This window comes from Pipistrellus kuhlii, unplaced genomic scaffold (genome assembly GCF_014108245.1).
Source record: "Pipistrellus kuhlii isolate mPipKuh1 unplaced genomic scaffold, mPipKuh1.p scaffold_m20_p_1, whole genome shotgun sequence".
In the NCBI taxonomy this organism is placed as follows: domain Eukaryota; kingdom Metazoa; phylum Chordata; class Mammalia; order Chiroptera; family Vespertilionidae; genus Pipistrellus; species Pipistrellus kuhlii.
The window spans coordinates 111,935,227-111,947,594 of NW_023425404.1; the positions used below are offsets into that span (position 1 = coordinate 111,935,227).

General features: G+C 43.6%; 1 protein-coding gene across 1 annotated transcript in view; it reads right to left on the reverse strand.

Moving 5' to 3' along the window:
- Positions 1–12,368, reverse strand: part of PIP4K2A (phosphatidylinositol-5-phosphate 4-kinase type 2 alpha) — a 153,897-nt gene that overhangs the window by 37,442 nt on the left and 104,087 nt on the right. Inside the window, exon 4 of the mRNA XM_036459930.2 lies at positions 7,696–7,848. Within this exon, the coding sequence (XP_036315823.1) occupies positions 7,696–7,848 (153 nt within the window). The remainder of the gene's footprint in view (positions 1–7,695; positions 7,849–12,368) is intronic.

Sequence of the window (12,368 nt, forward strand, 5' to 3'; positions counted from 1 at the left end):
CATGGGCAAAACCATAAGAATTTCCACAAGAAGGGAGTTGGAAGCAACTCTGCAACCAGGGAGGTGTGAGATCCCCGGCCACAGCTGTAGCTGGGCTCTCGACGTGACTCGGCCACATCGCGCTGCAGGGAGCTCTCTGGGTCCACAGTCACGGGCTGTGTGACCCGGGCGACTCAGTCAACCTCCCGTGTCTCCGTATTTATAGGAGAAGGGTGATAACAGTACTGGGCATCTAGGGTTTTTGTAAAGAACGTGAAGAGCAAATGAGACTGGGGGACTGCCGATGACTCAAGAAGGAGCAAGATGAACCAAGGCCCAGGAGTGAGGGGTGGAGAGGAAAGGGGCGAGGAAGGAAGGCTGCCAGGACCCCCTACACATTCCTAAAATGCTCTGAGAAATGGATTCCACTTTAAATGCATAATGTAAACCCCCAATTTCAAGGGCTCTCTTAAAACAAAGACTTTTCAAAAATGAATAATGTTGCATAGTATGTATTTGTTTATAAAGACAGGCAATCTTTTGTAAATGTTATAAAAACATTGAAAAATTATATTTCTCACTCTTGTTGCTTTTAGGATCAAAACTCTGAGCACTTTCCCTTCAATAACTTAAACACTATTAATTCATTAATTAGCTTGTAAATAAATAATTCAAAAATAATAAAGTGGAATTAGTGGTCTAGTCTCTGGTCATTTATTATGTAGGATGGCTTCTGTTTTGTTCGAAGTGCTCTCAACGTTGGCAATGTTTTGTCTGTAACCTGTGTTCCAGCACTACCAATTTTCACTTCTTTCTGTCTTTTCAAAAATCTATGTGTAAATGATTTCATGTGTCATCAATAAGTGCAAATTCAATCTCTTCATGAATCTTCCTGATTACTTTTTCCTGTATAACCATGGCTTGTTAGAACTGTAATAAAATGGTAAATGGATGTGGTGAAATCAGAATTAAAAAAGAAAAGATAAAATACAACAGTCACAAGATCTGTTTCCTTTGTAGGCACTGAACAAGAATAACAAATATTATGAATCCCCAATTTGTTGCTCTTCTCATGCAAAATGAAAAGCCATTAAAAGATTCACAGCTGACTGAAGATTTCAGCAGAGAGGACTCTAAGTGATGTACTGCATCAGATAAATATTTATATCTCCACATGACAGTGTGAACCTGGGCTCTGGCTTTTGGAAATTGCTGTTATTATCATGTTTCACTCATTTTTTAGGGGCTTGAAGTGACAATTTAATATAGCATTGAATTAATACTTCAATGTAAAATCTTGTTTCACTTAAGAGTTTTTGAAGGGTTAAATAATCTCTAATCCGATTGTGTCTGGCTGTGTTTATACATCACTACAGCATGCTTTACATGAAATAAAAGAAAGGAAGGAAGGAAAGAAGGAAGAAAAGAATGAAGGAAAGAAAGAAAAAAGCAAGTTAGCTAGCCTGAAATTAAGGATTGCTTTGTTTTAGAATGATTAAATAAATAAATAACCCAAATTTTATAAAGTTTTTTAAAAATATATATATTTTATTGATCTTTTCTACAGAGAGGAAGGGAGAGAGATAGAGGGCTCCCCCGGCCTCCATTAGCCAGGGGCGACTCCTGGTCTGCAAAGCAGAGCTTCCCGGGGCACCCCCATGTCACAGGGACCGGAGATGGCGGGCACCTTCCCGGCATTTCCAAGAGGGAAGCAAGGAAGGCACCTGCAGCTTCGGATGGCCCAGCGGCTCTGCGGGGAGCCTGCCTTTGGTCACAGAGTTCTTGGAGCTTAAGGACTTAAAACGTTAACGGGCTTTTCCCATTTCAGTTGGCCTCTCCTTCAGGTGGGGAACTAAAAAGCTACAGAGCAACCCCAGAACGTTCCTCCTGTTCTAGAAAGCAGGTACGGCCTTGCCACCACGTACTGGCAGCTTCGTCAGCGTCATGGGGGGAGTGTGTGAGACAGAATCTGGTTTTCACAGAATGCGTGGTGTTCTGTCTTTGATCAGTTTAAGAAGCTCTTATAAGTTTTTCTCTTTCAGTGCCACACCTCCAAATTTCTCATTTTAATTTTTTACTTTTATGGTGCCTTTTTTCTTAGTTTTCTTCTATTCGTGGCTACTTCTGCTAATGATAACGCCAACATGATGGTCCTTCACAGCAGGATAAAAAGAAGTATTCCCACCCTAGCTGGTTTGGCTCAATGGATAGAGTGTCAGCCTGAGGACTGAAGGGTCCCAGGTACGATTCTGGCCAAGAGCACATGCCCAGTTGCAGGCTTGGTTCCCAGTAGGGGGTGTGCAGGAGGCAGCCAATCAATGATTCTCATCATTGATGTTTCTATCTCTCTCTCCTTCTTCCATCTTCTCTAAAATCAATAAATATATATATATATTTTAAAAAAGATGTACTCCCTGGAGGGTTAGAAAAGTCAAGCACTCACCCTAAAATCCTTTACTGAAATCTGAGGCACTAGCTAGCTTATTTAATAAGGAGTTCAGATTTTTTTAGGCATACCAACTTCTAGATTCAGCTCGTTACTAATCATTTCCCAAATATAAAGAATAAGAAAATATTTTTAAGTTATTTATTAATTTGAGCATTTTACAAAAAGCAAATAAATTTAACCCCTGCATTTCAAAAATGTAAAAGTTATTAGTGATATTTTTATCATCTACACTGCAATTTGTTCCTGCCCATAAAAATTTCTAAAACATTATTGACATTGATTCTTAATTTTAATAAAAGTAAAAACTACAATACATGACACCAAAACTCCCAATGAATTCAGCTCAGGGGGAGGGGGAGTGGAAAGTCACTCAGTTTAGAAGAAATCAGACATCCAAGTAGGTTCTTGACTGATTTTTCCTTTTTTAATACTCTTTTGACATTGCTTACCTCATCAGTTGAAAGAAAAAAAAAAATCACCGTTTATGAGACCTGAGTTTGTTCTAGCCTGACAGAAATTTGAAAAAATGAGTATTTACACATGAACATTAAGTTATTTTCCCAACTATAAAAAAGGAAACCTAATCAAGGAAAAGAGACATAAAAATCTGCTCTGTTTTATGTAAAACTTTTATTGGTTTCAGACACGATGCTGTCCTTTCTTAGAACAGAGTAGAAATTAGGATAGAATTTGGAAGCAGATAAAGACTAAGGCAGGATGCTGGAGCTCAGGGGGGAAAAACCTAACCCCTTGTGGTTCAAATGTTCTAATTGTGCCTCAGTGTCACACTCTACCAGAAACCAGGCCCCCTAGTGGACGGAAAGAATTAATGAGCGTTAAAGCGTGGGATACTGGGCTGTGGGAAACTGAGTAGGTATTTAAATCTCTTATTCAGTCACTTATATAACACTTCACGTGTCAGGCACTGTTCTGAGTAGATTATAGATATCAATGCACCTAAACAGCACAACACAAAATGAAGGAGGCATTGTTATCCAAATTTACAGAGAAGCCGGGCGGTGGAGAGAGTCACGCAGCTAGTTAAGGGCAAAGCTGGGTGTGAAGGCAGCCGCCAGCTCCAGAGTCTGCGCTCTGAGCCACCCACTCCTCATTGCTGGGGAGACTGGCTTGTCAGAAAATTAATCCCAGGAAGAATTTATTTAAATATCTAGTAATGTTCCACTCCTCCAGAAGCTGGCCTTATAATAATAGTTTTAATCACCCAGAATACAGCTGCAACTCTGGGTATCTTTCATTAAAAAAAAAAAAAAAGAGAGAGAGAGAGAGAGAGAGAGAGAGAGAGAGAGAGAGAGAGAGAGAGAGAGAGAGAAGTGAAGGGCCATCAAGTGTCCAGAGTTTTTCAGTATGCCCCATAGGATATACCCTTGCTGGAAGCCGATCCCCTCTCCTGACATGCACTTTGAACACACCCCATTGCCTGTCCAGCTCGATTCAGAAGCACAGCAAATTAGAAGGTAAAAGCAAACAAAGAACCAAGAAGAAATAGAAGTATTGACAGTTACCGCTCAAGCAAGAGACAGAGAATTTCTGTGACTCAATATAAGTCCTAAAAGTAGTCTAGGCCGACTTAAAGTGGCAAGAAACGGTCTAATCCCCATCTCCAGTGTCTCCGAGCACCACCGAATAGAATAGGGAACAAAGCGCTGAAGGACCTCTCCTGGATGACAGATGGCGAGGCCCGTGTCCGACCGTACGGAACGGCTCCTCCGGAGAACGCACCAGGCTGAGTTCGCCCCATGCAGTATTCATCAACACCTTGTCTGAGAGTGGCCTGGGCGCAGGGCAGCCTGGAGAACATCAAATCCTGCCTGGGCCGGGCTGGCAGAGTGCTGGGGGCCCGGGAGCGCTGCATCCTTCCTCTGCACAACTGCGCTGACTAGATGTAAGCTCTACGCTGGTCCAGCAGCCTACACTGGTGGCTTTTTCCAAAGCTCCATGACTTTCCTGTGGGTGGCATGGCTGGCTGCAAGGATGATGTCTGTCATGTCACCTGTCCTTTCTGTGGGGAATGTCTGGGAAGTAACCCTGTCTGACCTCAGTACCAAGAACAGGTATATGTATCCTTAACACCGGATTCTTCTGTATCTCAGGCGCAGCAGCTGTGTGACTGATTTACGCAGGTTTCACTTTCCACTCTGGCTTCTAGGAAATGAGGGTCAAACGAGTGGCCCTCAGTGTAGGAAACAGGCTGGTCTTGTGGCGTGAGTTTGAGGCCCACTCCAGACTCCATTCTGTGTCTTCAACCTCTCCTTCCCTTTTCTACCTCCCCCCCCCCCTCCCTATTTACTATTTCTTATATTTCGAAGTTCTTGAAGGGCACCTTATATCCTATCTGGAATTGGTTTGAGAGTAAATACATAACAAACGAATGAATGAATGAAATGTAGATGGGCAAACTGAGGTTCAGAGATGGCTTAAGTAACCAGTTCTTCAACTTACTATAAATTATATTCACGTTCGGGATTTTTCAATCACTAAGACCCTTTAAGTTATATTTAAAATAACATTTATGAAAAGAAAGAAAAATGTGAATGTTAGATAAGTCAGACTATTCTGGTTAAAGAACACATCAAGAAAATAACTATTTTGTCACAGCGGAAATGAAAGAAACTCTCAGGACTTGAAAGCCCCTGGAGCACATTAACACCTTTTTTGATCCCCAATGTACTTCAAGTAACACGATATGTCAAACCTGCATGTCAGCTCACCCCAGAGAAAATGTTTCAGATTGTGATGTCTGTAAAGTCAAGAAATTCTGATTCAAAGCTGTCATCAAGAAGCTGCTGTTTGAACTATGTGTCATTTTATTAGAATGGATTCAGACATTGATCAGAATATGTTTTCATCAGCCATTGAGGTATTTCTTTGATTTGAAAGTTCTGAGACATTTTTAAAAGGTGTAAAAATAATGCACTATGCTTCAGAAGAAGAGAAATGAAACACCGGACAGTTTGAAAGGTCACTAATTAAAAGCTGCCTCCTGTAATCTAACTCATTCAGAAGCCAGTTCGTTCCCTGGTGTTTTCTCCCTCACAGCTACCATCCTGGCGCTTTGGAACTTCCTTCACAATAGGCAACAGCATGAGCGCCATCGAACAAGTTTCAAAAGGAGCAGATGTTATAAATGATTTGTTACATGTTAAATGAATTTAGAGGCTGACTAATGTTTTTAGAAGACAAATGAGGGGTGGCTCTAAGTTTCCGGAAACAACACATAGCTCAAGGATATCCATAGACTTTACTGCAAGCAGAATACAATTGATCACATTTGCAAAGATTGGAAGAATAAGCAACTGCCAAGAAACACTCATGATGTCAGAGCAGCAATTTTCAACTGCTGTGCCATAAGACTTCTTAAAACATGCAGTACCTGACTGTTCAGTCAGGAGCAGGGACCTCTTCTTAGATTGTTACAATAAATTAAAAAAAATAAATAAATGACAACAGCCAACAGAGCAGTAGCCATCTAGTGTGAATGGATCAAAAGGAGGCCTATTTTTTGTCAGAATGGCAAAAAATACATTTTTGGGTGTGCTGCAGTTTTAGTAATTAGTTTATGCATACCATGAGGTGAAGAAGATTAAAAAAAATCACTGGTTTACACAATCAGAGCCCATAGCACTTTATTTTCAATACCCCCTGTGATAACCAGACTTGATCTTTGAGGGGGGCTGAAGCTGTTTAGGTAGAAAGGAACCGAAGGAACCGAAGCAGGACTCTACAAGCATGTGCGAGCGTGTGTTCAAACACCAGTTCTGAAGATGATAGCTGCCATGTGGCAAGCGACAGTCACTGTCATGCCATCAGACTGCAGTTTCTAGAGATGACATAGTTGTTATTGGTTATTGTCGTACGACTCGGTAACAACTACCATCACCCTGTACTGAGCACCTTGAGCATGGCAGACGCTGTGCTAAGTACCTGAGGTACACCCCCCCCCCCCCCGCCCCGTTTAATCTTTAGGACTCATTTTCGTTGTTGTTATTATCTCCACTGTATAAATGGAAACACAGAGGCTGCAAAGACCAGAAGTCATATGGTTAGTACGTGGCAGAGCTGGGATTTGAACCTGGGTTTGTCTGACACTGGACTTCATGCTCTTACTACAGAGTCAGTAAGGCACCTCACAGCTCCACTAGGTCTGGGAGCATGCGCTCCACCAGGCAACTTGCAGTGCAATTTGTTCATTTTGAGTGGGAGGGAACAGAAGGGAGGGAACAGAAGGGAGGGAGGGAAGGACTGCTGCTCCCAAGAGTAATTTCGTTCTTTCCCCAGGTGATTATGAAGGAGTAATGCTGAAGGGTGAAAATGAAAGAACTGTCCAGGGTGTTGAGTGGAGGTGGGCCTTTTGGGAACCAGGTAAGCAGGATAGGATTTGGAGGTGTAAATGGATAAATACTCACAGGTCAACACCTAATTTCTGACCTGTGCAAAAAACTTTTGAAATGCTGCCAAATCTTAAGCTGAGCGATTTTAAAATCAGGTTGGCAAGCATCGAAACTACTATAACAGAAGAGTATTTAGATTAAAAGCATTTTATTAATAACTAATCATCTTCAGAGGATAAGCATTCCTGAATGTTAACTGAGTAATCTGGCCACAGTATTTTTTAAAAAGCCCAGCTAGCCTGACCTGCGAGGTGTCAACCTATGAACCAGGAAGTCACGGTTTGAGTCCTGGTCAGGGCACATACCAAGGTTGCAGGCTCAGTTCCCAGTAGGGGGCATGCAGGAGGCAGCCGATCAATGATTCTCTCTGATCATTGGTTGTTTCTATCTCTCCCTCTCCTTTCCTCACTGAAAATCAATAAAAATACTTTTTAGCCAAAACCGGTTTGGCTCAGTGGATAGAGCGTCGGCCTGCAGACTGAAAAGTCCCAGGTTCGATTCCGGTTAAGGGCATGCACCTTGGTTGCGGGCACATCCCCAGTAGGGGGTGTGGAGGAGGCAGCTGATCAATGATTCTCTCTCATCGATGTTTCTAACTCTCTATGCCTCTCTCTTCCTCTCTGTAAAAAAATCAATAAAATATATTTTAAAATTAAAAATAAAAAAAATAAAAATAAAAACACTTCTTAAAGAGCAAAATAAATAATATAAATAAAAAGCCCAGCTAAAGGCAGTTTTGATGCCAAATGTGTTCTCGTCACTTCCTGACGACATATTTAATATTTAAGTCTTTGGCCTTGATGACCAGAGGTCATGAATGTTAACCTTGTCAGAGTTTCAAATATAAAGGAAAATTACCTGGTGGTATTTTTTCAGAATGTTGTGCATTTCAGCCACATCTTCACTCGTGATGGTCTTGATGATGTATCTCTTGTCGTAGGATGTGTGGAACCGGGCCCCGCTGCGGGCCTGGGAATCGTTGGGAAGCGGTGCGCTTCTGGTCAAGGAGTTCTTCCCGATGGGGGAGTGGGAGGAGAAAAGAGAACCCGTTAAAAACATGGCTTTCTGATCTCCAAACAACCTGCTGTCATCACAAAGTTTCATTTGTGTTTGGAAGAAACGGGTAAGTAGGATGACAACATTTTATGTGCATCATAAATTAAAATGCTAGTCTTTCAAATGGAATGAAAACAGGGTGGGTCTGCATTAGAATCCTAATGTCCTTAAAATAGGCTGATGTCTAGAATTTCAATCAAAGTTACTTTGCTTACCTTGCAATTTTCTGAGTTGGGCAAAAGCCCAAATTTTTCTTCTGAATAAAATTAGGTCCCAGTAATGAAAGAAAATTTGACATCACTGAGCGTTTCCTTAATGACGGATTCTGCCAAGCATTAAGCACAGAGTACTTCTCCCAATTCTGATCTCATCCCCATGAAAGGGTTTCTATTAATATCACCATCATTTTATAGATGAGGAGATGGAGATCAGAAAGGTTTAACAACTTGGCAGAGGTCACAGAGCTAATCAGGGGAGAGCTAGAATTCCATCTCTGGCGCGGCTGGCTCAGAACCCAAGTGCTTAACTAGTCAACGACTCCATTAGTGTCCTCCGCTGCCTGCCCAGTATTCTCAAATAGGCCTCAGGAGACTATGCTTTGGCCCACGTCCCACCCCTTGCCACGCTTGGGAATGACTATGTTCTGAAGAGTAGACAAGGAGGGGCTCTGAGCAGGGTTTCTTCCAGTTCCATTGCATCCTAGTAGCTGGCTCAGGCTGTTGACACTCTAGCTAGTAAGTCTACCCTTTCCTCCCATGTCACTCCCTTGGTTGAGTCTCCTGTTTTCTTAGAGACTCCAGGCCCTCCCCAACCTCTGACACTGGCGGCCCAGACTCCTGGGATGAGCAAGGCCCTGGCATCTGAGGAGTCTGGTCTTCTCTGCTGATGGTGCGCTTCAGAACTGACTCTCCTTCCCTGCCTGGCCCCACTGGGTTGCGTTTGAGGGATTCAAAGGCAAAGACTCCTCTCTTCCGCTTCCTCTCTAAATGTGGGCGTTCAAAAGCTCCAGTAACCAAACACTATCTACATAAGGGGACACAGGTATCTTTAGAGAGGCAGCAATATCACCGCATCATGGGTTTTCAATGAAAGAGTTTCCTTTCCGTCTAGCATATTCTGTCTGTTTCGCCTGTCCTTCCTTTCTAGATGGAACCCAACGGTATCCAGTCATGTGAGATGTGATTATACTGCAGTGGCACCGCTGTGCAAGCGGGTCCTCTGTGAGCCGAGGGACGCTGGCCATGAGCTCGCCCTCCTTCTCAAGGATGGGCCCTGGTTCTGCCTGGTACTAACTGCTCCCTGAGACAGCACCGCGGGATCAATGCAGGCAGGCACAGCTATAAAGTGCAGAGCCAATACTGCAAATTTCACTGGGTTTGCTTTCTTTAGCTTATTAGAAAACTGGAGAGAAGAAACAAAGAATCAGTGTAACTACCAATGACTTTAAATAGCAGGATGTGGCAGAATTAAATTGTTCTTAAGATAACCGAAATTCATTAAACAGACAGGATGGTGAAAATAATTTTCAGGATGAAAATGGCTGAATTAACAGAAGTTTAATTATCAATTACACTGCTTTTTCTAAATAAATAAATAAATAAATAAATAAATAAATCTCCCTTATTTTAATTTCTCTGATTAAGATTCAAAGTGAATGCTCCGTTAACACTAGAAACAAGCAATCATTGCTCTTGGCTAATAGCCTTACTTTTTCCTCCCAAACATTAATTTGCAAAAGGTATTCCAGATAAAACAAGAACACTAGGAATCATAAGATTACAAATTACTTTCAGGCATAAAATCAAAGCAGGAACAATCATCTTTATGACAGTCAAGCAAACAGGTTATACATTTTATACAATTGATAGTAACTGTAAAATAACTTATGGGGAGGGTGGGAAATATAATAGTAAGGGATAACTGGATTCAGCAAAGGACAGAATTACTGCAGCATCCGCTGCATAGGCTGCTTTGTTAGGCACATTAGATATGAAGGTATAATGTTCTGTCACGGGCCAATGGGACAGAATAAAATTGAAAGCTGCACAATCAGTGCTTCTCAAACTTTACTGAGTAACCAAATCACCTGTGGGTCACGTTAAAGTGCAGAGTCTGGTCCCACAGCTATGGGTGGGGCCTCTGAAGCAGCAGATGATGCCAATAGACCGTGTCTTCAGACCACATGTGAGAACAGAGCCTGAACTGTGTCTGCGTGTGTTTCATCTGGTGCAGCGTGTGCAGTCTCCGCAGTAAGTGTGCTGTAATTACAGACTTCCCGGAATAAACGCCCTTCCTATTCTATCTTGTCCAACCCTGGTTTCATTAAAATGAGAAACTTTAAAGTGAAGAATAATTCATTGTATTAATCCACTGAAGAAATGTCTCATAATACTGATTATGCTGAAGGCAATGCATGGATTTAAAAAGGGCTAGAATGCATGCTAACATAATGTCTTAATTCCTCAGCTTACATGCTACCTCCTTCCAAATCTTTGCCTTCCCTTTCAGTTTCAAAGACATTGATAATTATTCATGATAGGTTTTCCATATAGATATAGGCCATATCTTAATCTTGGGTTATTAACAACTTATAAATGCTAATCTTGATTTTTGTTTCAAGTCAACTTTTCAATAATCACATTAGTTCCATCCCACGATATCTACTTCCAGTGTGTGGAGCAATGGTTTTAAGGCTTTTTAGCTGTCAAATAATCTGTAGTGTCAGGAACAGATATTTTGTTAAATTTAGAATGCACATTTTACAATCACTCTGAATAACAAGATATATGAATCAAACTTACTGAAAGCCTCACACCAGCAGAAAACCAGAAGCGTAAGCACAGTTGCACACAAAATGCATGGTCCCTGGGATGATTCTATGGCCTGGAAGAATGCAACTCATTACTTCCTACTTATGTGCACATTCCTGGGAGACAGAAAGCGCCAGGTGCCTTTTCCTACTTGAAGGCAACGAAACTGGAGTCCAGCGGAGTCCATCACGTTATATGCCTACGGCGCCTGCCTACAGCTTCCCTCTGAGGGAACCAAAGAGGGCAGTTTACAAAGACAAGACTAAACGTTTGCCATTACGAAACATCGTAATCACAGACTTTTGTAGCCTCTGGAGAGAGGCAGAGCGCTGGCTTGTTGCTGGGTACGGGCAGGGCGCGGCCGGCCCCCAGGACGTGCTTCCCGGCCCGTCTCCCCTGGGATGTGTCAGGTCTCCCTGAGCCTCAGTTTCTGGGTTGGAAAAGTGATGGAAGAAGCCCAGGGGCGAGGGTGGGCTAAATTAGATCTCTACTTCAGGCTTTTTATCCCTCTGAGACCCAGCGCAGCGCTCCGGGGCTGCTGGGAGTGCAGACCTCAGAAAGCCGTTCGAAGGTTCCCCGGAAAAGGCCGCTCCGAAGCCAGCACAGCCATCCTCTCCGCGGGCGCAATAACGGCTCCGGACATCTGGGCCGAGACTGGCGAGAGGATGACAACAGTTCTCAGAGCAGCAGGAAGATGACGCTTCATCGATTCCAGATGTAGGCAGGGCAAGGATGAGAAAAACGAGCTGAGGCAAGGGGGTCAGGGTATGTACGAAAATAGCCACGGAGCGGCCTCCGAGCAGCCCGCTACCTAATGGAACAGAATATGGACACTCAGCAGTGTGCTTTGTTCTGTCACAAATGGACAAGGTAAGCCACAGCATCGTACAGGTGGGGCAAGTTTGGGAGGCCACGAGGAGGCGGCCCTGGGAAGAAACAGAGCCCCCAGGGGGCCCCTCTACGTGTAAATAAATCTCCTAATTGAAGAGCATGGCAGCTGAACGCGACTGAGGAGATGATTCCAAACCACTCACTTTACAGATCAGACCCCAGAAACCGGAGTGGAAATGGCTCGCCGTCTGAGCTCGTTAACGTGGAGCGGGACCGAGCAGCCGGCCTCCCCCTGCCCCCCGCCTCGGCCGCCCTGCCCGGCCCCAGAGTGTGCTGGGCATCGTGACGGGACTGTCCATATAGATTTCCGTGTGGAGACAAATACCCTCTCATCACAACCCAGTGCCTGAGCCAGCTGGCAAAACCGCCAAACTTGTCTTTATGTTTTCAATTTTGCCGAACGAAACGTGAAAAACACCATCAAGAGCAGCCTTAGGGCTAATGCAGTCAGAGTCCTTCGTTTACGCTTTTATGGCCACGTGTACAAATCTACCCTGACTGGTCCTAAGACTGTTCGTTACCTGCCTTCACCTGAGGCGAGCAGGGACAGGAGCCTCCTTCTCTTGAGACCAGAGCTGAGGCGGATGGCGTTTGAGGGGCACGGCTTCAGGCGGGGAGGTGTGCTGAGCTCGGGGCTAGAGTCAGTCAGTTCACAGGGCGCAGGCAGGGCTGAAAGATGCCTCGTCCTCGGATTTCCTGCAGAACTGTGCTGTGGGGACGGTCCTGCGAATCCTTCCTCTCTCACCACCGGGCACAGTTCTCCAAGTCAAGTCT